The sequence below is a fragment of the Pleuronectes platessa genome, chromosome 6 (assembly GCF_947347685.1).
Source record: "Pleuronectes platessa chromosome 6, fPlePla1.1, whole genome shotgun sequence".
NCBI classification, from domain to species: Eukaryota; Metazoa; Chordata; class Actinopteri; order Pleuronectiformes; family Pleuronectidae; genus Pleuronectes; species Pleuronectes platessa.
This window is the reverse complement of record NC_070631.1, coordinates 2,980,132-3,006,713: the sequence shown is the minus strand read 5'-3', so window position 1 is coordinate 3,006,713 and position 26,582 is coordinate 2,980,132. Positions and strand designations below refer to the sequence as shown.

Sequence of the window (26,582 nt, the reverse complement as noted above, 5' to 3'; positions counted from 1 at the left end):
CACACACACACACACCCACCCCCCACAGTCATTTCACATATAACTGCCTCCGACGGTTGAATCACTGTGATTTAAAATATCACTTCATCTTGATTTTACAGTGAAACCGTCTGTTCAGCTTCTCTGACTTTGTTTATGTCATATTTTCTTTTTAAATCTCTTAATCCTCGTTTCCAATCAGCTGCCGACACGGTTGTTTCAGCTGCAGTGGATGTTTTTCACAGCAGAGATATTCAGGGAATCACCGGTGCATCAATGCTGGACAGTGTCCGCAGCAGCTAAAATGGATTTATTATTATTATTTACATTACTAATAAAAGGGCCGAGCCTGAGATCATAGACGGTGAATAAAGATGGCTCCTCTCGTCCAGAAGTGAAGCTGAGATATCCTGGATACTGGTGCTGCCATCCTCCCCTGTTGACCTATGCTGCAGCCAGCCACCAGGGGGCAATCCAGAGTATTTGGCCTCACTTTTGGGAGTTGTCACGTCGTCCATGACTCAGACATAATATTGTCTCAGCTTCTCTTATTTTAACCCACACCAAGCAAAGGGCCCATATTTCCGTCCTTTCTTTGGCTGCCAGTAAAATTCAGGATTGATTTTTAGGATTCTTTTAATAACTTTTAAAGTCTGGTCCACCACAGTTATATGATGGTATAAACTGTAATCTAAGATCATACAATAAACACTTGCTTGTAGTTCCACAGTCAAAACCCCTTTTAATTAAAACACATGTTACTGGATTTTTACTGGTTTTAACAGATGTGGTTTGTGTTTAATATTTAATTTTTGTTATCTTTATTATTTTTGATCCGTCTTGTTTTGCTCTGTGTTGTTTTATTCTCATGTAATTATGTAAAGCACTTTGTAGCTCTGTGCTGTAGAAATAAAGTATTATTATCATCATTTATTTATTTAAAGAGTGACTGACTGGAACATACAAATCAAACAGATTTGGGAAAAACACTTTTCTGAGAGTCGTGAATCTCGTCTGAAGGAAACGATCATAGGGGCATTTTTTCTGCCACTTTCTAAATCCACATCTCTCATTTAAAAGATTCAAATAATGAATAATTGTAATAGTGTGGATACTGACCAGGTTAAAATGAGCCTGTGCCTTTGTGAAGCCTCTCATTATGTGCGACCAGGCGGCTGGACTTGGTCAGTGTGTTATGTGCCGAGTACAGACGCTGCTTTTGACTACTAATTAATTTCCTGAGAGACTTGTTCTTTTATCAAAACCCTGCCGTGGGTCTTCATTTCTTCTTCCTTTCTTTTCCACTTGTGCTTTGCAGATGAAAAAAATGATCCCCTGTAGGAATCGTTTTGAAAAGGAAATCCACTCTGGGAGCTTTTATATCTATTGTCAATATGTAGATGTGATTTGTTTCTTATACGTCGATGGATTACTAAACGTTAGTGACGAGGGAAAGTTTGATTCCACTCTTTCTGCTCATTGAATGTAAGACTAGTCGTGACTGAGGTTAGCGCAGTAGGGACCTGGAAATGCCGGCATCTAAATTGGCAAGCGGTGAATTTGCCAATGTAGAATACATGGCACTGGAGCCCTGTGTGAACTTATCATTTCACTATTGGTACAAATGAGGCAACGTTTAACTGGCTCCATGAGCGAAGGTTAGAGAGTGTCTTTTCTAATGAAGTATTTATGTTAATTAATAAGACTAATTATCGAATGACATGAAGAAAAGCCCGGAAAACAAAACAGTCCAGAGGAAACAAACCACAGGAAACAGAACTAGTGACCAAAATATACCTGAAACCGGTGCTGCCATCTTGTGCTAGTGACGGTACCTGCAGTCAGAGTCTGTACAGTACCAATCAAGGATCTGTCTATCTATCTATCAATCTATCTATCTATCTAGCTATCTAGCTATCCATCCATCTATCTATTTATCTGTCTATCTATCTATATATCTGTCTGTCTGTCTGTCTGTCTGTCTGTCTATCTATCTATCTATCTATCTATCTATCTATCTATCCATCCATCTATCTATTTATCTGTCTATCTATCTATATATCTGTCTGTCTGTCTGTCTGTCTGTCTGTCTATCTATCTATCTATCTATCTATCTAGCTATCCATCCATCCATCCATCCATCCCCCTCTCTCTATCTATCTATCTATCTATCTATCTATCTATCTATCTATCTATCTATCTATCTATCTATCTATCTATCTATCCATCCATCCATCCATCCATCCATCCATCCATCCATCCATCCATCCATCCATCCATCTATCTATCTATCCATCCATCCATCCATCCATCCATCCATCCATCCATCCATCCATCCATCCATCTATCTATCTATCTATCTATCTATCTATCTATCTATCTATCTATCTATCTATCTATCTATCCATCCATCCATCCATCCATCCATCTATCTATCTATCTATCTCGCTCTCCTCTATAACAGTGTGCACGTCGGTCAGTGGGAGGACATTAAAACTGATCCAGTGTTTTATGTGAATTCGGGGAAGTGACACAAGGAAGGAGGTTATTTCCTCACATTTCTAATCTCCTGCTCGATACTGTCACTGGACACTGAGGATGACCAGATGATTCATCCCTACCCACATCCCCTCCCCCTCCTTCCCTCATCCCTTTATCCTGCGTCCCCTGTCCCTCATTTATTCATCCTCATTCCCTCCTCCTTCCCTCCTTCCCTTCCTCATACCTTTATCCTCTATTCCCTCCCTCATTCTCTTCTTATTGGTTCATCTTGCATGTCAGGGGGGGCGGTCATCATCAGTGCCTCCTCCCAGATGCATCTTCACTTCCTCCCCATCACTCAACGTCCGTTTTATTTCTCCTAAACATCCAAATGCATCAATTTCCATCTAAACCTTTAAATCACAGATAATGAGTCTGTAAATGTAAAGAGTGAAGACATGATGTCACCAAACAGGAGCAGGTCTCCATCACTGACTCCTGCAGGGACACCACCACCAGCGCTCTGTGGAACCTGGAGGATCTCCAACCCTTCTCACTGTGATGAGTCACTGCGTTACAGTGGAACCAGTGGAACCAGTGGACAGGAAGCTCATGAGAAACAGTGAAACTCTGGCTTGAGAGGTAGACTCACTTCATACGTGTGGATTACAGAATCAGAAATGTTCAGATAATCATCACCAAATCATAAATTGGCTCCACACATGGTTGGAGGTTATTTTAAAAAGGGGGAATTGCTGGAATGTAGATTTTAAGAGGGGAAATTAAGAGATGGGCAATTATAACTTTCACCACGTGCGTGCGTAAAGTGGATGGCTGAGCGCGCACACGTGCCGCACATCACTGCGGCTGCAGCTGCTGTCAGACGCGGAGTGGGAGTGAAGGCTATGGACGATTCATCCACAGATCCGCCTCTCAGACTGGATCCAGATCGTTTCACCTGGTCCACGCTCCTTGTTCTAACTGAAGCTGGAATTCTCTTTTATCCTCGTTGACTTGGAGATACGGTTTTACACGTGAGACGGTTTCTCCTCGTTAATGTCCCACTCGGATATGATGGAACACCAGTGGATCCATTAGGAGGGTTTAACGCACAGCGCGCACTGGAGGGACCGGGGGAAGTTGCGTGGCGCACACGGGTCTCTCTCCTCTCGATGTCCCCCCCGCGGAGAGCCATGGTGAGCCCGCTGGTGCTGCTGCTCGGCTGGGCGGTGATCTCCGGAGCTCAGAACGACACGGAGCCCATCGTCCTGGAGGGCAAGTGCCTGGTGGTGTGCGACTCCAACCCGGCCACGGACTGGAAGGCGTCGTCCTCCCCGCTCGGCATCTCTGTGCGCGCCTCCAACTCCAAGGTGGCGTTCTCCGCAGTCCGGAGCAACAACCACGAGCCGTCGGAGATGAGCAACAAAACCAGAATCATCTACTTCGACCAGGTGATTGTTATTCAACAGTGCAGATCTTTTATTATAAAAAAGAAAAAGAAAAGAAAAGTGGTTAAATTCCTCTCATGGTGACACTTTGCATCTTTTCCCCCTGAAGCTGCACTTTGTCTATACTGCTGAGTGTTGTGTGTGTTTTTATCATGAACCCTCCGTGAAGGTGTCAGTGCAGTTTGTGGTTGCAGAGTTTGGGTTGGAGCATGCAGACGCAGCACGAGTGCACATATCACCTGCAGGTTTGAAAGTGTCTGGATTATGTGTGAGGAGGGGGGGGGGGGCTGCACACACACGGACACACACACCATCACCTACATAATCAACCCAAACAAACAGCACATCACACAACAGAGGATCTGATTAGTCACCCATGGGGGGGGGGGGGGTGTTGGTAACAATATCTGTGATCCTCTCACCTGAATTACACAACATGATCTCTGACTGTCACAGCATCTTATTTGGTGAGGCCTGCTGCTGCTGCAGGGGGGGGGGTCTCGAACAGGTGGGATTCAAAGTGCTTGAGTCCCTGCAGGTACCGAGAGGAGACGCTGCCTCCATCAGTCATCATCTGGGGAAGTGGATTTTCTGCTCACTGTACATCTATGATGAGTGTGGAGTATTAAAAACCATTAGTGGAACTCTCGGGCGGCATTAAGTGCTGTGGCTGAATATTCTGACGGACATATTCAGGCTGCATAATCTCTACCGCAAGCAAAACGTAAGCAGATGTGTTCGTCTGCAATGTGCATTCTGCAAACAGCTGCATGCAGAGAGCTCCTCTTCAGGTTCTGTCCTCGTCAGTTTACCTCAAAGGGGATTTTTTGTTTAGAATCTATTTTTCACCATCAAGCATCATTTTGTCTTCTGGTGAAATGGGAAATTCAAACGCTGGGTTGAGTTGGTTTGAGAAGAAAAGGATGAATCACTCACTTTTGTGTGTGAACAGAGGAGGAAGCCTGGTGCAGGACTGATTTCTATTTCATCTCAAAGCTTCATTTCAAATAAAAGCCTTTGCTGAAGTCCATTAACACTTTCTCACCGTGTGTTTTATTTGTCTCCCTCTCGTAGATCCTGGTGAACATAGGAAACTACTTCACATTTGAGTCTGTGTTTTTGTCCCCGAGAAAAGGAATCTACAGCTTCAACTTCCACGTCATCAAAGTGTACCAGAGTCAAACCATACAGGTATAAATTCTCTTTATTCTCACTGGATCGATTCAGATGCAAAACTCTGTCAGTGCTGCACTGGGACACTAGGGACTGTATGGAGATGATTGAAATGGGGGTTTGGGCGTCGGAGCCATATGTGAAATACCCTCACATGATATAAGAGTAGTAGTAGTAGTAAACTCACCATTATTAACTGAAGCAGAGGCAGCACTGACCTTAACATATTCATAATGATAATAAATATAATCTATATAGCACCTTAAGTAGCACAATTACAACGTGCTTTAACAGACATTAATGAAGAACTGAAACCAAACAATGGGAAGAAATTAATATATGAATGCAACAACAACAACAACAACAACAGATACAATAATGATAAGCAATCGAAGTAGTTTAAATCACCAAATAATCTATAAACCCAATTGGAATTTGTAAAAACATATTATAATTGTTTTTTAAATAACTAAAAAAGATAATATTCTCAACCTCACTAATCATTTTCATACAATTCCTTTTTTGTGAATATGTTGAGTTTTTTGTTCACTTTTTCTCTTTTCTCAAAATTAAACAGCAAGGTTAAACTTTTCTAGTTCTCATTATTAGTTCCACTGTGAGTTTATAACTATTTTACCATTACAGGAAATCAATCTAATCCAAACAATCCAAAGTAAACACATATTTTTTGTTCCTTTTCCTTTATTTGTTGCTCATGGTTTGTTTCTTGATTTGTTTTTTTGATTTGTTTCTTGATTTGTTTCTTGATTTGTTTCTTGATTTGTTTCTTGATTTGTTTCTTGATTTGTTTCTTGATTTGTTTCTCTCAGGTGAACCTGATGCTGAACGGGAAACCGGTGATCTCGGCCTTTGCAGGCGACAAAGATGTGACTCGTGAGGCCGCCACCAACGGAGTTCTGCTTTATCTAGAAAAGGAGGACAAGGTCTATCTAAAGCTGGAGAAGGGGAATCTAGTTGGCGGATGGCAGTACTCGACCTTTTCTGGCTTTCTCGTGTTCCCCCTGTAAAGAAGGGACGACTCTAAGCTCACTGACTTCTTCATAACGTGTTGTCACCGTATTAATCGAAACATCGCCGCTGCATCGGCCGGATCTTTCCGAGTGGTTGAAAGTGACGGATGGAAATGGATAACATCAGAGGGAGGAGATAAGACTTTGGGAAATGGTTCACATTCTCTGAAGAGCTGTGTCCCCGTCCACGTGAAGGAGACTTGAAATGTTCCCGCTCCCCACTTCATGCTCCTGTCACTCAAGGAGCCTCGGAGAGGAACTCTAAAACATCTAAGAAGTACTTTCTCAGACTCGTCGGAATACATTTAGCATACTGATTTACTTTTGGGTTTAAACTGTATATACCTGCGTTCCTTGTGCGACTGGTCATCACCAACGTTCTCAAAGTGCTGTTGGGCGGCAGGCGAGGGCTCGAAGCAGAGGGCCGATGTCACTGATAACAGAGATGTAATTTGTAAAAGTGTGATAAGTGATGGATGGATTACGGATTGGGCCTCCGAGGCAGAGAACAACTACAGAGATACACAACAACTGCAAAGACACGACAAACAACTACGAAATGCAGAGGAACAACAAAGGGACGCTGCTACAAATGAGATGGAAAATAACTGCAAAGGGAAAAATATACCACAGAACGATGCAAAAGGGTCACAGAGAGACACCGAATGGCTACAAAGAGACACCGAATGGCTACAAAGAGACACTCAATGGCTACAAAGAGATACTCAATGCCTACAAAGAGACACCGAATGGCTACAAAGAGACACTCAATGGCTACAAAGAGACACTCAATGCCTACAAAGAGACACTCAACGGCTACAAAGAGACACTCAATGGCTACAAAGAGACACCGAATGGCTACAAAGAGACACTCAATGGCTACAAAGAGACACTCAATGCCTACAAAGAGACACTCAACGGCTACAAAGAGACACCGAATGGCTACAAAGAGACACTCAATGGCTACAAAGAGACACCGAATGGCTACAAAGAGACACCGAATGGCTACAAAGAGACACTCAATGGCTACAAAGAGACACCAAATGGCTATTAAATCTGGATCTAGATTCAGGGGCCGCCTCCTCTGGGGGACGCTGTCTCCCAGGCCCACAGAGGTTGTCGGTCTCTTGGGCTGTGTCCACTGCAGAGGTACACAAAAGGTTTGGTCAACAGAGAATTTCCATGATAGGCGTCATTATCTCATTGTTTCCCCGGCGCCATTACCTGAGCGCAATGAATCCTGGGATAGGTTGGACTGGGAAGGTGTCACATGAGGGTGAAGTCTTCGTTTCTCGGGGTTGGAAGGACGCATTTGAAGGAGCCTTCAAAATATTATCAATATGCTACAGAGATGCCGAACGACCACAAAAGGTTTATTGGGGGGACGCCAAATAGAGACAAAGACCTTGTAGCCATTTCGTGTCTCTTTCGGTCTGTGGCTCCGGCTCCTGTGTTGAGGTCGGGGGGGCTCTTACATGTATGTGCCTACTAAGAGACCCATTGGGACAGAGGTCAGACTTTATACTTCTGCTGATTCTTTTATTTAGCCTTTTGATGGATTATCGTGGAGAGGTCACCGCCTGTCCACTGTGTCATTTTCATTCCACCAGTTTGTTTTGGGCCAAAGACAACATGAAGGGAGATGTAATTCCTGCCCACTGATCACGTGACCCACAGCTAGACAGTTCCACTCAGCTTGAAGCTTCTAGCGTCTTTCAGCTCATTGTTTGGATGTTTCCCTACCACATGCTGGTGGAGACCAAAAACAGAGCTAAAAGAAGAGTTACATTCATCTGTTGACCAGAAACAAATGTGAATATTACTCCGTAGCTGCTGGACGTGTAAATAAGCAACTGTTCTCCGAAATTCTACTCAAAAGGTTCTTAAATATATTTCCGTGTTGTGTTTGCAGCATGTTTCTGCTGCCGAGGCCAGAAAAGTCAGAGGCGTGAGGTCAGAGGAAGATTCTTTTACTTTGGTCACATGTTAAATTAAGTAGATAAAGATAGAGTCAATCATGTTTTATGTCACTGTGGCCTTTTTCTATATATTTAACCAACACCACAATCCTTCCCTGACTTTGTGCCTCAACATAAACCATTAAAACATGTCGACAAAGCTGTGTAAAGACTGGATATCAACAAGTGTGTTGTCTTTGATTAATACACAATTCCTTTGGGTGGCATTACATTTCTCTTGAAACCTACCCGCTGTTGAACGTGTGTGGTCTATAGATGCAATCTCCAACCCCTGTGTCTTTGCAATAAATCTTTCACAAAGTCACCTGGTGGTTTATGGATCTTAATAAAGTTTAACGAGAACCCTTAATTGGTCAACAGGCTGATAATAAACAGGTTCCCGTCACAGTGGGCGAGCGCAAGTAGCTTTCAGTCGGGCAGCCAGGAATAACTGATGAATTCATAAATCCCTTAAGTGTGGCTCGGTGTGCACCGGCGTTCCCTTTGGAGTTGAAGTCGGCCTCGCTGCTGCTGCTGCTGTTGCTTTGTTTAAAATCCAGGAGAAGCTTGAGGAGGATTTTTTCTTTTACAGCTTATTTTTAAACCGCTTTTTTTTCTTTTCAGCTTGAAATTATCTGCACGGTCATCAGCTTCCTCTCTGAAGTGTTTTCCAGCGTTGACTTTCACTCGTCAGATTCCTGATGTCGCGCGTTGTCAGTGATTGACGAGCTGCCCTTGACTCTGCTGTCACCTTTGAGGGGAAGTGATTGTTCAGCTTTGTGAATGAAGAGGTGAAGACAGCAGTGGAATCTTTGCGCAGCTCAAAAAGCCTCGTGAGGATTGGAAATTTAACTCAATAGTAATAAAGTCTCAAGAATGGAGGTTTTTATTGAATGACTATTATCACATTATTTACTTTGCTGGAGTGAAATAATCTGTTTTTTCCTTCTACCTTATATTGGACAGTACCACTGAAATGATTGAAGGTTTAGTCTATAATTATATTGACACTTCATTTTGTATATACATTTAAATCTATGGGTTAAAATGTTATAACTGGAACTTTCAACGTTACAATTATATTCAAAGAATTCTGGCTTTTAATGATGATTAAAAACCGTGCATTTTAAATAGCGGTCCTTTATTGACAATGAAAGAACGCTGACAATCATATCATCAGCTACCATTTATCATGAAGCCTTAAAAATGAAACTCATTATTTCAAATGTGCAGAACGCTGTAAATATAAAATGTAAAGTGAAGTAAATAAATATATAAAAATGAAAACACATAAAACACAGTGAATGGTCAGAGTTGTGTGTTGTGATTCCCAAACGATGGGGCGGTGACTTATTAAAACTAGAATGATCATCAAAAAACAGAAAACTGCTATTTTGAGACTTTGATGACACAGAAACCTGAAAACTGAAATGATCTGTTTGCTGTTCTCCATGAAATTGTTTCACCCCAGTTCAGATATAATGGTTACGTACTCAAAATATCATGTGACCGTGTGCAGGTTCCACTTCAGTGTGTACAACTCCACTGTCCCATTAGGTTTTTTAAATGGCCTTTTCCTCCCACATGTTGTGTTTCTCTGGAATTAAAGCAGCTGTTCATGTGTTTGCATCTTGTTTCGTGATGTCACGTTTTGTTTTGGAAAAGCGATATTCCTCTTTGGTAAGGAGTCAGACCCCAGACATCTTTTGGCAGCGAGATGATCTTTCTCTGCAGCTTTGATTTGGTTCCAGATGTGTTCAGGTCGTCAGAGAAGTAATTTGAAGTGAGGTGCCGAAGGAATGAATTTCCCTCGGCGGCAAACAGAAGGTTTTCTGGAGAACTTTACACTCTGTGGTTTTTCTGGTCCTGTAGCTGTGGGACAAACCTCTGCTGCAGAAAACAGGATTCTGAGTTTCCCACTGTCCTCGCAGCTCCACGGCGGCAGGTGTAGAATTTCAAAGCTAACACTGACCTTTCTCTCGGCATTTCAGAGGACAACAGCGAGCTGTGATTGAATATATTGTCTCTAAACAGCGGCGATTGTTTCCAGCACTCGGGTTTGAGATATGCAGAGCACTGTTCCCTTTGATTGCTTCCAGTGGGAGACATAACCCCCTGAACTGAATCACAACTCAGCAATCTCACACACACGCCTCTGTCTAAACAAGCTTCTGTCCCAGGTGATAAAAGATTGTTCACAATACCCACTTTAACAAAGGCACACGTTATTTTGCATGAGCTGCGTCACAGTGTTGATTTGTGCTGTTCTCTTGCAGGAGCTTGTTAAGAGGAGGCAGCGAACTGTGTGAGTGCAACTCTGCTTTCACAGCTTTGCACAGCACCAGAGAAATAAGGTCAGCATGAAAGAAGGTTCACGTCAGCAGCAAGAAAACTTTTATTCTACTTTGAAAGGGCATCAGCGTAGGTGAGGGAGGAGATTCTTCTTTACATTAAAAATAGTTCAACCGATGATAACTTCATCACTTTTAACAGACTCTGGATTCTTCGGGTTTCTGTTTCTAGTTTGACTTTGTCTTTGTGTTAGCTATTGGCTTTTTAATTTAAAATCTGAAGTGGGTCGGAGGTGTTTGCTCGTTAAAAATAACTCCTCATATCCAAGTTCAACACTTTATAGGACAGAGCACGTTGTTGTTTGGCTTTCCAGCAGCTGAGAGGCTCTTTAGACCTGTAATTCGTTCTCATGTTCACACTGTGGCAGCTGCTTCCTCTTCACAAGTTACATCTTCACAGCAACTGAATCCCCAAAAAACAACAAAAGTGTTTCTATAAAACTTGTTAATTCCTCCTAATCTCCTCCTTTGCATGCCTGGAGGCGGCAGACGGGTCTCGAATCAGGAAACAAGTCTGCAGATAAAACAGCGACGTGCTGCAGGTAGATGACGATGAAGATGAAGATGAGGGTTCAGTGACTCACGAGCAGGATTTCTCAACGTTTTCTGTGATAAGACACAAAAGCAGCCACACCTGGTAATGCAGTGAACGTCTATAGTGAAGCATCTAATGTTCAGGTCACGGGAGAAACATCTGAATCATGATGAGCAATCACTTGGTTTCGACCTCAATAGGCTGCAGCCGGGCTTCCAGCTTCTAGATAGGAAGAATCAGATTTCCTCGTTTGAAAAGAAGCTGCCGCCAGGCAGCTGTTGTTCTGGCCTCAACCTGCAGGACACCGGGCTCAAGGGAAGATGATTCAGTCGCACAACATGCAACACAACACAATAATCACAGGTTTAACCTCACTGCCTGTCGTCCTTCGCTGCTCCAACGGCCCCTGGAGGTGTTTGTCTCTAATAACAATGCAGCTGCAGAGACACAATGACGCAATGAAAGGACACTTGAGGTTTTTAAGATTTATAGATTTTCTTCCTCAATTGAGTTAGAGTAAGATTTAAAGATACTATAATCAAGATGTTTCAGAGGGTCCCATGTTTTCTGACATGAATATAGGAGAATGTTCTTCTTTCATATATGAACAATGCAGCAGGAGGTTCTGCTTCAATATATATAATATTTTTTTTTCCAACCTAACAACTCTGATCCTCTCAACTAAATTTGGCCTTTAATGCTGCTGCATTATATATCAGCCACATCAAGGGATCTGTCATTAAATAATCAGCTTCCAGTGAATCCAGAAAAAATAATTAAAATATCCATGAAAGCACCAAAATCGTGATTTCACTTTAAACAAAGTTCTCTAAACAGTTTCACGGGCATCGAACAGGAACGCTGTGAGATGTGCACTTTCATGCCCCCTGTATGCAAATGAGCTTGGTACAGAACAGCTTCCATTGGCTCAAACTGCAAACATCATCATACCCTGTGCTGTTAAACATCGTACTTGGCTTCTTTTCCTTCCCTGCTACATTAATACACGATATTTTCTCTCAAGCCTGAGTTTGTTTTCCTCACAACTCTGATCCGCTCGACAAAATTTGGTCTTTAATGCTGCTTCATTATACATGAGCCACATCAAGGCGTCCGTCATTAAATAATAACATGTTTTGCTTCAAGTGAATTCAGATTTTTGTTTTTTTAAATCCATGAAAGCACCAAAAATCGTGATTTCACTTTAAACAAAGTTCCCCAAACAGTTTCACGGGCATCGAACAGGAACTCTGTGAGATGTGCACTTTCATTCACATTGTATAACAAATGAGCTTGGAGCAGAACTGCTGATTTGTCGGGCTTAAGGATTTCAAAACCATGTTTGCATGCAGTGCAGTTCTCTCTGTGCCTGCAACACGCCTCATTCGGATTTCTGAACTGTGAATGAAAAGCTCATTTGGCTGGAGGCTCTGAGGCTGGGGGGGGGGGGGGGGGTCAAAGGGGCTGCTCCGTGTTACTCGCAGTGAATCTATATGATAAGATTTCAGTTGGTTCACTACTCGCATTGCTACGTCTGTAATCCAGGCAGTTGTGAGTCTCCACAGGGAGTCGGAGCTGGGGAGAGGGAGATAGGGTTTTTAAGAAAAGAAAGAATGGACGAGTTAAACCAGGACATGGCCACCGGACGCCAGTGGAGTTTATAGAGAAGGATTTATTTACATGTGTTTATACGTGTTTAAACGTGATCATCCCTGACACAAGACGAGCCCAGTTCGTCTCAGAGAGAACTACCATGGTGAGAAAATACAAAACAAATTTGCTCCAGAAAGAAATGTGCTTTTAATGACTCTGAATTCGAGGCTGTGCAGTGGAGGGGAAGCACCTGGAGCAGACTGGGAATAGATCAGTCACAGGAGGCTTTCCCCGCGGAGGAAATCAATACTCTACGTTGTATTATTACATTTTACATCTGAGAAATACGCCATCGCCCATGATCCAGGTAGATTACTTTTGAAATTGTTTTCCTGAATCAGTTTTTTTTTTGCAGCATGATCCTGCAGATGTTGCAGATGTTCTCATGCGTAACAAACATATGTGGAGGATTCGTGGAGGAACCCCCCCCCCCCCCCCCCCTCGTCTTCCTCGACGTCTTGATGATATTAACCACGAGTGACGTGCCCACCTCTCAGGATATTGTACTTTCCCTCTGAATGCACCCGTGAGTGAGACGAGATGCATTATGTAAGAAAAGGACGGCGCGATGAAGACGAATGGCCGCTGTCTCTTCATCGTCATCCGTCTGAAGGAAGTAAAAAAAAGACAGGGGGGGCTACTTACTGGCATGGCTGCTTAAGAATGACTCAAATCAAAAATGCATTAGTGGCTTCGACGGACAAAAGGCATGTAGGTCGTGAAAGGAAGGAGGGGGGGCTGAATATATAAAACATGTTCCAGTCTGAAAAAGGCAGAACAACACACCGACAGTGATGGATCCATGAGCAAGTAGAGAATCAACCAATCGACCGGTGACCTTTAAGACTTTCCTGTCTGATGTGAGTTCTTAAACAGTTTATAACAACCTGATACAAACTCGTCCTTCTCTTCTGTTCAGTGAAAGACAAGTTCACACGTGAGAGAGAGAGAGAGAGAGAGAGAGAGAGAGAGAGAGAGAGAGAGAGAGAGAGAGAGAGAGAACTGGGACACCTGTCGTTTGTCTGACTGTCTGACAGTTGGCAGGATTATGCAAAAACTACAGATGGATCACTAGATGTTCTGTCCAGAGGGAAGAACCCAGTCTATTTTGCCGTTGATCCAGATAAGATCAGGTATTTTATCTGTCTTCAAAAATGTATAAACGCAGCGTATTGCAACATTATCATTGATTTGGATCATAATGAAGAAAACAAAGCTGATATTTGTTGGAAATCCTGATTTAAAACTTGGATTTAGCTTCTAACTTTGTGCTCTGGTACTAAACAAGAACATGTGGATAGAGATGTTGATTGTTTGACTTCAGTGGCGTTAAGAATTAAGTTAAAACAGTAAACGGTGAAAACTCTCAGGATCAGGTTCCTGACGACTGGGATGGATTCTTTCCTCCGTCACAGACAAACTTCATCCAACTGATTCAGAACAGAAAGAACTTCTGTGTCACTTGTATTATATAGAAACAGTTTGATCAGTTTATCATTTTCTTTGATAGAAGCTGAACAGTTGTTGACATGGTTCCTTTGCTCTTTGTCATTGTTCTTCTTCAGAACTCCATTCACTCTGCTGTGAGTCTGAATCATCTCTGGCTGCATGTGCTGTTGTGACAGTTCAGCTTCACACTGATGGGGACAGAGATTTAGAAACAAGAGTCTGAGACTCTGAAACAACCTGAGGAAATAAAGCAGGCTGAGTCAGAAGCTTCCTTTAAATCCAAACTTCAAACGTGCTGTTATTGTTCCACGATTTGATCTAATTCTAGTTTTTAAAGTGTGGTCATGATTACATTTCTGTCACCTGTAGTGTTTTTATACTTTTACTCTTTCATACGTGTGTTTTAATGTATTTTAACTTGTGTTTTTCATTTGTGAAGCCCTTTGTAAGCTGGTTTTATTACATTGAAAAGATTTGTTAACTTCACTGGAAACTTTGAAGAATGTGAATCTTACAACCTGAGCTGTTGTGAGCTGAATGTGACAGTTCCCAGTGCAGCTGTTCACTTTGAGATGTGATAACAGATAAAAACTCACAACCAGCTCCTCCCAGTCAGGTCATGTCTGTGTAACCTCCCTTCAAAGGTGTGGAAGTGTTAGAACCAGTGAACAACAAGCTGTGAACTGTGGGAGCTGAGTCACTGCAGGGAGTGAACGAGAGGGGGAGGAGCAGAGATCTGTATCTGTTCAGAGAAAGTGAAACTGTTCTTCAGTCTCTGGCAGCAGCTGAAATGGCGGAGCAGGAAAATCAACTGGACAGAGAAAGATTCTGCTGTTCGATCTGTCTGGATCTACTGAAGGATCCGGTGACTACTGTCTGTGGACACAGCTACTGTAAGAGCTGTATTAACACCCACTGGGACAAAGGGGAGGAGAGAGGAAGCTACAGCTGCCCTCAGTGTAGACAGACCTTCACACCGAGGCCTGTCCTGGGGAAAAACACCATGTTAGCTGATTCACTGGAGGAGCTGAAGAAGACTGGACTCCAAGCTGCTCCTGCTGATCACTGCTATGCTGGACCTGAAGATGTGACCTGTGATTTCTGCACTGGTAAAAAACTGAAAGCTTTCAAGTCCTGTTTGAATTGTTTGGCCTCTTATTGTGAAAAACACCTCCAGCCTCATTTTCAGTCAGCTGCATTTAAGAAGCACAAGCTGGTGGAGCCCTCTGGGAAGCTCCAGGAGAACATCTGCTCTCGTCACGACGAGGTGATGAAGATGTTCTGCCGCACTGATCAGCAGTGTATCTGTTATCTCTGCTCTGTGGATGAACATAAAGGCCACGACACAGTTACAGCTGCAGCAGAAAGGACTGAGAGGCAGAGAGAGCTCGGGCTGAGGAGACAAACCATCCAGCAGAGAGTCCAGGACACAGAGAAAGACGTGAAGCTGCTTCAACAGGAGGAGGAGGCCGTCAATGGCTCTGCTGATAAAGCAGTGGAGGACAGTGAGGAGATCTTCAATGAGATGATCCATCTGCTGGAGAAAAGAAGCTCTGATGTGAAGCAGCAGATCAGATCCCAGCAGGAAACTGAAGTGAGTCGAGTCAGAGAGCTTCAGGAGAGACTGGAGCAGGAGATCACTGAGCTGAAGAGGAAAGACCAGGAACTGAAGAAGCTCTCAGACACTGAGGACCACAACCAGTTTCTACACAACTACCCCTCACTGTCACCACTCAGTGGATCTACACACTCATCCAGCATCAGGATCCGTCCTCTGAGGTACTTTGAGAACGTGACAGCAGCTGTGTCCCAGGTCAGAGGTCGACTACAGGACATTCTGAGTGAGACAGAGACAGAGATTTTACAGATTATGTCTCAAGTGGATGTTTTACTGCCACAACCAGAGCCAGAGACCAGAGCTGACTTCTTAAGATATTCACAGGAAATCACACTGGATCCAAACACAGCAAACAAACATCTGTTATTATCTGAGAGAAACAGAAAAGTAACACATATGAGTAAACAACAGTCTTTTTCTAATCACCCAGACAGATTCACTGGTTGGCCTCAGGTCCTGAGTAGAGAGAGTCTGACTGGACGTTGTTACTGGGAGGTGGGGATGGGGGGGGGCGGAGTTGATGTAGCAGTCACATACAAGAATATCAGCAGAGCAGGAGACTCAGATGAATGTGAATTTGGATCAAATGATAAATCTTGGATGTTATCTTGTGGTGGAAACAGTTATACCTTTTATTACAACAGCATCGAGACTCCAGTGTCAGGTCCTGTGTCCTCCAGAGTAGGAGTGTACCTGGATCACAGTGCAGGTGTTCTGTCCTTCTACAGCGTCTCTGACACCATGACTCTCCACCACAGAGTCCAGATCACATTCACTCAGCCTCTCTATGCTGGAGTTGCGGTTTGGTCTGGAGCCTCAGCTGAGTTCTGTAAACTCAAATAGACTTGAGTCATTAAAAGCAGTGATTTAGATTCTGTGTGTAAATCTTTAACTACTTTCTTTCAAACACTGACCTTCTTTTATCACACATATTTAGTTCTCACTTTGTAAAGACAGAAATCTATAATTACACTGACATGAATGTGTTTTAAAGAACGGATGTTGCTGTTGTGTGCTAAATCAAAGTAGAAATCAGGTTGTGTGATGTTTTAGAACCTGTGTTGATCCTGATCCTCATCAATCAGATGATTCTTTGTTCTTTACCTTTCCACATGTGAGATGAAGGTGAAACAAACTGAGTGTGTGTCCATGAACTCACTGAACAAGAGTCACTGAACAGACTTTACTGATGAAATGATCAATGACCTCAGAGCGTCCACATGTCCAACAGATCCACTAGAGTCTGGTTGGATTTACAGAGCATCAGAGTTATGGGATGTTTGATCACATTGTAAATATGGAACCTGGTTTGTTTTCATCACGGCTCATCTCTGTAAAGTGTGAATCCACTCGTCCTCATTGTATTTACATATTTAGTGAAAGGGCATATTGATCTGCTGCTGCGTAGGTTTCTGTTCTTTCTGATTTTCCTGATCTGAACTAGCAGTTCCATTGGAGAGTGTCCTGATCGAGTCCCTCTGAGGGTTTGTTCTGCAGCTCTCATCACATGGGTTTCTAATACATGTCTATATACATTTGAATCTCTTATATATGTATAAAGGAGAAAAAAAAAATCTAATGTACGATGAAGCTGAAAGTTGAAATAAAGAATAAATCCAGTCGGTTCTTTTGTCTTCATTCTAGGATCTCATTCAAAGCTGATGGAGACAAAGTGAAACTCCTGTGAGAGAAGAACTGAGGCAGTTTCCTCCTGAAACTCCACAAACCTCAGTTTTCATTCTCAGTCTCTGTCTTTGCAGCTTTTCTGCACTAAAACAGCTTCATCACAGATAAATGAGCAAAGACAACCTGAGGAAATAAAGCAGGCTGAGTCAGAAGCTTCCTTTAAATCCAAACTTCCAACGTGCTGTTATGGTAACACGATTTGATCTAATTCTAGTTTTTAAAGTGTGGTCACGATTACATTTCTGTCACCTGTAGTGTTTTTATACTTTTACTCTTTCATACGTTTGTTTTAATGTATTTTTACTTGTGTACATTAGTGAAGCCCTTTGTAAATAGATTTTTATTCCATTTAAAAGTTTCGTTAACTTTTCTGCAAACTTTTAAAAATGTGAATCTTACAACCTGTGCTGTTGTGAGCTGAATGTGACAGTTCCCAGTGCAACTATTCACTTTGAGATGTGATGACACAGATAAAAACTCACAACCAGTTCCTCCCAGTCAGGATATGTCTGTGTCTCCTCCCATCACAGGTGTGTCAGAGTAAAGGCTCCAGTATGCTACTCCGAATCCGTCATAGACGGACGGATCCTAACGACACTTTTTCATTTATGGTTCTCCGAAGACTGTTGGTGCTGAAAACAATTCACCGCCAGAACAGTAGGTGGCGCAACGGAAGACGAGCTTGGAGAAGCCTACCTCATGAGTTCTGCAGAAGAAGTCCACGTTGTTTATTTACCTCCTCCCTGCTCCTCACACACAGTGTACGATGGCAACTAAATAAGATAAAGTGACACCAAGCGGATCAAAATGCTGATGTTATCGTTACTTAGTGCAGCGGTTCCCCGGTCTTGTTTCCAAACTGCTTTGCTAATTCCACGGCTTCAAGCTACACAGAAGCAGCTAGCTCCCCGCCCCCCCCCCCCCCGAGCTTCCACACACAGTCAGCAGGGACTCCCGATACTAACTACAACCAAGTGTTTGCTTCTAACCTGACGGTAACGGGAGACAGTGTCATGATAGCCGTGGAATTAAAGTCGTTACAGAGGGTTTTTAAGCTGTTACCATCACACTTAGCGTGGTGGCTAGCACGCTAGCGCAGTTATGAAAGTTTGTTATAACCGTATGTGACCGTACACACATGCCGTTAGTGCTCTAACCAGCCACCGTCAGCCGGACAACTCCACTGACTTAACAAACTTGTCCGATAATCCTAGAGTCGTAGTTGTGTTTTGGGTTTATTGTGATATAGGGAATGAAAAGATTCAGATTAAGATTAAGATCCATTTATTTATCCCAAACACATGCACAGACACAGTCATGCAGTTTTAGGAAATGTAGCCTCTGCTTTTAACCCATCTGGAGCAGGACACACCGAGCAGTGAGCAGCCATGTACAGCGCCCGGGGAGCAGATGTTAAGGGAGTAAGGTGCCTTGCTCAGGGGCACCAGACAGGGTAGGGAGAATCCTCTTGGATTTGTGGACAAATCAATCCAGGTTCGTCTTTTTGTTTTTACTCCATGGAGTTGAACCAGAGTCTAACCAGAGACCTTTTCTGCCCATAGTCCAGGTTTCTGCCACTAGTCCACCGCCTCTCAGGAACACGAAGTTTGAGGTATGGAAATGTCGTTAGCGGACGTTAGCTGACCAATCACATCCAAGGGCTAACCGTAGGCTCTCTGAAATGCCGACAGATAGTTAGAAAACTTCTGAGGTGCACGAAAAGCTCTCCGAGGAGCCCGGAGAGGGGCGTTCCACAGCAAAGAAGGCGTTGCCATGTGTCCGTGTCCGTCAAAACGGAGAAGAATACATAGGCCTTAAGAACCAGTGAACAACAAGCTGTGAACTGTGAGAGATGAGTCACTGCAGGGAGTGAACGAGAGGGGGAGGAGCAGAGATCTATTTCTGTTCAGAGAAAGTGAACCTGATCTTCAGTCTCTGGCAGCAGCTGAAATGGCGCAGCATGAAACTCAACTGGACAGAGAAAGATTCTCCTGTTCGATCTGCCTGGATCTACTGAAGGATCCGGTGACTACTGGCTGTGGACACAGCTACTGTAAGAGCTGTATTAACACCCACTGGGACAAAGGGGAGAAGAGAGGAAGCTACAGCTGCCCTCAGTGTAGACAGACCTTCACACCGAGGCCTGTCCTGGGGAAAAACACCATGTTAGCTGATTTAGTGGAGGAGCTGAAGAAGACTGGACTCCAAGCTGCTCCTGCTGATCACTGCTATGCTGGACCTGAAGATGTGACCTGTGATTTCTGCACTGGGAGAAAACGGAGAGCTCTCAAGTCCTGTTTGAATTGTTTGGCCTCTTATTGTGAAAAACACCTCCAGCCTCATTTTCAGTCAGCTGCATTTAAGAAGCACAAGCTGGTGGAGCCCTCGGGGAAGCTCCAGGAGAACATCTGCTCTCGTCATGATGAGGTGATGAAGATGTTCTGCCGTACTGATCAGCAGTGTATCTGTTATCTCTGCTCTGTGGATGAACATAAAGACCACGACACAGTGTCAGCTGCAGCAGAAAGGACTGAGAGGCAGAGAGAGCTCGGGCTGAGGAGACAAACAATCCAGCAGAGAGTCCAGGACACAGAGAAAGACGTGAAGCTGCTTCAACAGGAGGAGGAGGCCCTCAATGGCTCTGCTGATAAAGCAGTGGAGGACAGTGAGGAGATCTTCACTGAGATGATCCGTCTGCTGGAGAAAAGAAGCTCTGATGTGAAGCAGCAGATCAGATCCCAGCAGGAAACTGAAGTGAGTCGAGTCAGAGAGCTTCAGGAGAGACTGGAGCAGGAGATCACTGAGCTGAAGAGGAAAGACCAGGAACTGAAGCAGCTCTCAGACACAGAGGATCACAACCAGTTTCTACACAACTACCCCTCACTGTCACCACTCAGTGGATCTACACACTCATCCAGCATCAGGATCCATCCTCTGAGGAACTTTGAGGACGTGACAGCAGCTGTGTCCCAGGTCAGAGGTCGACTACAGGACATTCTGAGTGAGACAGAGACAGAGATTTTACAGATTGTGTCTCAAGTGGATGTTTTACTGCCACAACTAGAGCCAGAGACCAGAGCTGACTTCTTAAGATATTCACAGGAAATCACACTTGATCCAAACACAGCACAAAGACGTCTGTTATTATATGAGAGAAACAGAAAAGTAACATGTATGTTTGAAGAACAGTCCTATTCTGATCACCCAGACAGATTCACTCATAAGCCTCAGGTCCTGAGTAGAGAGAGTCTGACTGGACGTTGTTACTGGGAGGTGGAGGTGAAGGTGGGAGGAGGATTTTGTGTAGCAGTCACATACAAGAATATCAGCAGAGCAGGAAACTCACATGAATGTTTATTTGGATTAAATGATCAATCTTGGTCATTATATTGTGAGGTAACTAGATATATCTTTTGTTACAACAGCATCCAGGCTCCAGTGTCAGGTCCTGTGTCCTCCAGAGTAGGAGTGTACCTGGATCACAGTGCAGGTGTTCTGTCCTTCTACAGCGTCTCTGACACCATGACTCTCCTCCACAGAGTCCAGACCACATTCACTCAGCCTCTCTATGCTGGAGTTTGGGTTGGTTATGGATTCACAGCTGAGTTCTGTAAACTCAAATAGACTTGAGTCATGAAAAGCAGTGATTTAGATTTTGTGTGTAAATCTTTAAGATTAAGATGCATTTATTAGTCCCAAACACATGCACAGACATGCAAAGGCACACTCATGCAGGTAGGGAAATTTAATCTCTGCTTTTGACCGATCTGGTGCAGGACACACAGAGCAGTGAGCGACCATGTACGGCGCTCGGGGAGCAGATGTTGGGGGAGTAAGGTGCCTTGCTCAGGGGCACTAGACAGGGTAGGGAGACTCTTGGATTTTTGGACAGATCAATCCAGGTTCGTCTTTTTGTTGTCTCTCCATCTTTAACTTCTTTTGTCTCCATGTTTGTTGATCAAAGTTCGTCGTGGTGACGTTTCTGCTCCGCACAGAGATCAGCTGTCAATCAAACACCGACCTTCCTTTATCACACATATTTAGTTCTCACTTTGTAAAGACAGAAATCTATAATTACACTGACATGAATGTGTTTGAAAGAACTAATGTTGCTGTTGTTTTCTAAATCAAAGTAGAAATCAGGTTGTGTGATGTTTTAGAACCTGTGTTGATCCTGATCCTCATCAATGAGATGATTCTTTGTTCTTTTCTTTTCCACATGTGAGACCGAGGTGAAACAAAGTGAGTGTGTGTCCATGAACTCACTGAACAAGAGTCACTGAACAGACTTTACTGATGAAATGATCAATGACCTCAGAGCATCAGTGTTATGGGATGTTTGGTCACATTGTAAATATGGAACCTGGTTTGTTTTTATCACAGCTCATCTCTGTAAAGTGTGAATCCACTCGTCCTCATTGTTTTTACATATTTAGTGAACGGGCATATTGATCTGCTGCTGCGTAGGTTTCTGTTCTTTCTGATTTTCCTGATCTGAACTAGCAGCTCCATTGGAGAGTGTCCTGATCGAGTCCCTCTGAGGACTTGTTCTCCAGCTCTCATCACATATGTTTCTTATACATGTCTATATACATTTAAATCTCTTATATATGTATAAAGGAAAAAAAAAAATCTAATGTACGATGAAGCTGAAAGTTGAAATAAAGAATAAACCCGGTCGGTTCTTTTGTCTTCATTCCAGGATCTCATTCAAAGCTGATGGAGACAAAGTGAAACTCCTGTGAGAGAAGAACTGAGGCAGTTTCCTCCTGAAACTCCACAAACCTCAATTTTCATGTTCAGTCTCTGTCTTTGCAGCTTTTCTGCACTAAAACAGCTTCATCACAGAGAAATGAGCAAAGACAACCTGAGGAAATAAAGCAGGCTGAGTCAGAAGCTTCCTTTAAATCCAAACTTCCAACGTGCTGTTATGGTAACACGATTTGATCTAATTCTAGTTTTTAAAGTGTGGTCACGATTACATTTCTGTCACCTGTAGTGTTTTTATACGTTTACTCTTTCATACGTGTGTTTTAATGTATTTTTACTTGTGTACATTAGTGAAGCCCTTTGTAAATAGATTTTTATTCCATTTAAAAGATTCGTTAACTTTTCTGCAAACTTTTAAAAATGTGACTTTTACAACCTGTGCTGTTGTGAGCTGAATGTGAAAGTTCCCAATGCAACTATTCACTTTTGAGATGTGATGACACAGATAAAAACTCACAACCAGTTCCTCCCAGTCAGGATATGTCTGTGTCTCCTCCCTTCACAGGTGTGTCAGAGTAAAGGCTCCAGTATGCTTCTCCGAATCCGTTACAGACGGACGGATCCTACCGACACTTTTTCATTTATGGTTCAACGAAGACTGTTGGTGCTGATAACAATTCACCGCCAGAACAGTAGGTGGCGCAACGGAAGAGAAGCCTACCTCACGAGTTCTGCAGAAGAAGTCCACGTTGTTTATTTACCTCCTCCCGGCTCCTCACACACAGTGTACGATGGCAACTAAATAAAATAAAGTGACACCAAGTGGATCAAAATGCTGATGTTATCGTCTCTTAGCGCAGCGGTTCCCCGGTCTTGTTTCCAAACTGCGTTGCTAATTCCACGGCTTCAAGCTACACAGAAGCAGCTAGCTTCCCCCCCCCAGCTTCCACACACAGTCAGCAGGGACTCCCAATACTAACTACAACCAAGTGTTTGCTTCTAACCTGACGGGAACGGGAAACAGTGTCATGATAGCCGTGGAATTAAAGTCGTGACAGCAGGTTTTTGCGCTGGTACCAACGCAGTTAGCATGGTGGTTAGCCCGGTAGCCCCGTTATGAAAGTTCGTTATAACCGTATGTGACCGTACACACATGCTGTTAGTGCTCTAACCAGCCACCGTCAGCCGGACAACTCCGCTGACTTAACAAACTTGTCACATTAATCCTAGAGTCATAGTTGTGTTTTGGGTTTATTGTGATATAGGGAATGAAAAGATTCAGATTAAGATTAAGATCCATTTATTTATCCCAAACATATGCACAGACACAGTCATGCAGTTTTAGGAAATGTAGCCTCTGCTTTTAACCCATCTGGTGCAGGACACACCGAGCAGTGAGCAGCCATGTACAGCGCCCGGGGAGCAGATGTTAAGGGAGTAAGGTGCCTTGCTCAGGGGCACCAGACAGGGTAGGGCGAATCCTCTTTGATTTTTGGACAAATCAATCCAGGTTCGTCTTTTTGTTTTAACTCCGTGGAGTTGAACCAGAGTCGAACCAGAGACCTTTTCTGCCCATAGTCCAGGTTTCTGCCACTAGTCCACCGCCTCTCAGGAACAGGAAGTTTGAGGTACGGAAATGTCGTTAGCGGACGTTAGCGGACCAATCACAGCCAAGGGCTATCCGTAGGCTCTCTGAAATGCCGACAGATAGTTAGAAAACTTCTTAGGTGCACGAAAAGCTCTCCGAGGAGCCCGGAGAGGGGCGTTCCACAGCAAAGAAGGCGTTGCCATCTGTCCGTGTCCGTCAAAACGGAGAAGAATACATAGGCCTTAAGAACCAGTGAACAACAAGCTGTGAACTGTGAGAGATGAGTCACTGCAGGGAGTGAACGAGAGGGGGAGGAGCAGAGATCTATTTCTGTTCAGAGAAAGTGAACCTGATCTTCAGTCTCTGGCAGCAGCTGAAATGGCGCAGCATGAAACTCAACTGGACAGAGAAAGATTCTCCTGTTCGATCTGTCTGGATCTACTGAAGGATCCGGTGACTACTGGCTGTGGACACAGCTACTGTAAGAGCTGTATTAACACCCACTGGGATAAAGGGGAGAAGAGAGGAAGCTACAGCTGCCCTCAGTGTAGACAGACCTTCACACCGAGGCCTGTCCTGGGGAAAAACACCATGTTAGCTGATTTAGTGGAGGAGCTGAAGAAGACTGGACTCCAAGCTGCTCCTGCTGATCACTGCTATGCTGGACCTGAAGATGTGGCCTGTGATTTCTGCACTGGGAGAAAACGGAGAGCTCTCAAGTCCTGTTTGAATTGTTTGGCCTCTTATTGTGAAAAACACCTCCAGCCTCATTTTCAGTCAGCTGCATTTAAGAAGCACAAGCTGGTGGAGCCCTCGGGGAAGCTCCAGGAGAACATCTGCTCTCGTCACGACGAGGTGATGAAGATGTTCTGCCGCACTGATCAGCAGTGTATCTGTTATCTCTGCTCTGTGGATGAACATAAAGACCACGACACAGTGTCAGCTGCAGCAGAAAGGACTGAGAGGCAGAGAGAGCTCGGGCTGAGGAGACAAACAATCCAGCAGAGAGTCCAGGACATGGAGAAAGACCTGAAGCTGCTTCAACAGGAAGAGGAGGCCCTCAATGGCTCTGCTGATAAAGCAGTGGAGGACAGTGAGGAGATCTTCACTGAGCTGATCCGTCTGCTGGAGAAAAGAAGCTCTGATGTGAAGCAGCAGATCAGATCCCAGCAGCAAACTGAAGTGAGTCAAGTCAGAGAGCTTCAGGAGAGACTGGAGCAGGAGATCACTGAGCTGAAGAGGAAAGACCATGAACTGAAGCAGCTCTCAGACACAGAGGATCACAACCAGTTTCTACACAACTACCCCTCACTGTCACCACTCAGTGGATCTACACACTCATCCAGCTTCAGGCTCCCTCCTCTGAGGAACTTTGAGGACGTGACAGCAGCTGTTTCAAAGGTCAGAGGTCGACTACAGGACATTCTGAGTGAGACAGAGACAGAGATTTTACAGATTATGTCTCAAGTGGATGTTTTACTGCCACAACCAGAGCCAGAGATCAGAGCTGACTTCTTAAAATATTCACAGGAAATCACACTGGATCCAAACACAGCAAACAAACATCTGTTATTATCTGAGGGAAAAAGAAAAGTAACATGTATGTTTGAAGAACAGTCTTATTCTGATCATCCAGACAGATTTACTTATTGGCTTCAGGTCCTGAGTAGAGAGAGTCTGACTGGACGTTGTTACTGGGAGGTGAAGGTGGGAGGAGTAGTTCATGTAGCAGTCACATACAAGAATATCAGCAGAGCAGGACACTCAGGTGAATGTAGATTTGGATTCAATGATAAATCTTGGTCGTTATATTGTGATGGAAACAGTTATATCTTTTGTTACAACAGCATGGACACTCCAGTGTCAGGTCCTGTGTCCTCCAGAGTAGGAGTGTACCTGGATCACAGTGCAGGTGTTCTGTCCTTCTACAGCGTCTCTGACACCATGACTCTCCTCCACAGAGTCCAGACCACATTCACTCAGCCTCTCTATGCTGGAGTTAATGTTTATTATGGAGCCACAGCTGAGTTCTGTAAACTCAAATAGACTTGTCATTAAAAGCAGTGATTTAGATTATGTATGTGAATCTTTAACTTCTTTCTTTCAAACACTGATCTTCCTTTATCACACATATTTAGTTCTCACTTTGTAAAGACAGAAATCTATAATTACACTGACATGAATGTGTTTTAAAGAACTAATGTTGCTGTTGTTTTCTAAATCAAAGTAGAAATCAGGTTGTGTGATGTTTTAGAACCTGTGTTGATCCTGATCCTCATCAATCAGATGATTATTTGTTCTTTTCTTTTCCACATGTGAGACGGAGGTGAAACAAACTGAGTGTGTGTCCATGAACTCACTGAACAAGAGTCACTGAACAGACTTTACTGGTGAAATGATCAATGACCTCAGAGCGTCAACAGGTCAACTTCACTCTGGTTGGATTTACAGAGCATCAGAGTTATGGGATGTTTGGTCACATTGTAAATGTTGAACCTGTTTTGTTTTTATCACGGCTCATCACTGTAAAGTGTGAATCCACTCGTCCTCATTGTATTTACATATTTAGTGAACAAGCATATTGATCTGCTGCTGCGTAGGTTTCTGTTCTCAGATTTTCCTGATCTGAACTAGCAGGTCCATTGGAGAGTGTCCTGATCGAGTCCCTCTGAGGGTTTGTTCTGCAGCTCTCATCACATGGGTTTCTAATACATGTCTATATACATTTAAGTCTCTTATATATGTATAAAGCAATACAAATATTGTGTTAAGCTGAAAGTTGAAATAAAGATTAAATATAAATATTACATTTGTCATCCGTTTGTTTTTTATACTTTTATTCGTGTGTTTTAATGTATTTTTGCTTTTTCATCTGTGAAGCCCTATAATTACACTATAATTTGTAAGTTGTTTTTTAGGGGG

At 43.5% G+C, this 26,582-nt stretch overlaps 3 protein-coding genes across 3 annotated transcripts; all 3 read left to right on the top strand.

The window, feature by feature from the left end:
• Nucleotides 1-3,632: 3,632 nt before the first annotated feature.
• cbln4 (cerebellin 4 precursor) lies at nucleotides 3,633-6,913 on the top strand. Its single transcript, XM_053424971.1, has 3 exons — nucleotides 3,633-3,911; nucleotides 4,983-5,099; nucleotides 5,912-6,913. The coding sequence occupies exons 1-3, from the start codon at nucleotides 3,633-3,635 to the stop codon at nucleotides 6,107-6,109; spliced, it is 594 nt and encodes a 197-aa protein (XP_053280946.1). The 3' UTR covers nucleotides 6,110-6,913.
• A 7,810-nt stretch (nucleotides 6,914-14,723) lies between these two features.
• Nucleotides 14,724-26,382, top strand: LOC128441859 (E3 ubiquitin/ISG15 ligase TRIM25-like). The gene is given in 3 exon segments (XM_053423972.1): nucleotides 14,724-16,503; nucleotides 16,505-16,525; nucleotides 23,969-26,382. Coding segments are annotated over 3 exon segments (3,414 nt in total). The 5' UTR covers nucleotides 14,724-14,848; the 3' UTR covers nucleotides 25,707-26,382.
• Nucleotides 19,254-21,006, top strand: LOC128442495 (tripartite motif-containing protein 16-like). The gene is made up of 2 exons (XM_053424970.1): nucleotides 19,254-20,647; nucleotides 20,788-21,006. The coding sequence occupies exons 1-2, from the start codon at nucleotides 19,313-19,315 to the stop codon at nucleotides 20,878-20,880; spliced, it is 1,428 nt and encodes a 475-aa protein (XP_053280945.1). The 5' UTR covers nucleotides 19,254-19,312; the 3' UTR covers nucleotides 20,881-21,006.
• Nucleotides 26,383-26,582: the final 200 nt, after the last annotated feature.

Excerpts from the sequence above, each read along its gene's own strand:
- cbln4 (XM_053424971.1), top strand. The coding sequence starts at position 3,633 with ATGTCCCCCCCGCGGAGAGCCATGGTGAGCCCGCTGGTGCTGCTGCTC. Across the intron at positions 3,912-4,982 it reads GAATCATCTACTTCGACCAG|ATCCTGGTGAACATAGGAAA; the intron begins GTGATTGTTATT and ends TCCCTCTCGTAG. Across the intron at positions 5,100-5,911 it reads ACCAGAGTCAAACCATACAG|GTGAACCTGATGCTGAACGG; the intron begins GTATAAATTCTC and ends TGTTTCTCTCAG.
- LOC128442495 (XM_053424970.1), top strand. The coding sequence starts at position 19,313 with ATGGCGCAGCATGAAACTCAACTGGACAGAGAAAGATTCTCCTGTTCG. Across the intron at positions 20,648-20,787 it reads ACTGGGAGGTGGAGGTGAAG|CATCCAGGCTCCAGTGTCAG; the intron begins GTGGGAGGAGGA and ends TTGTTACAACAG.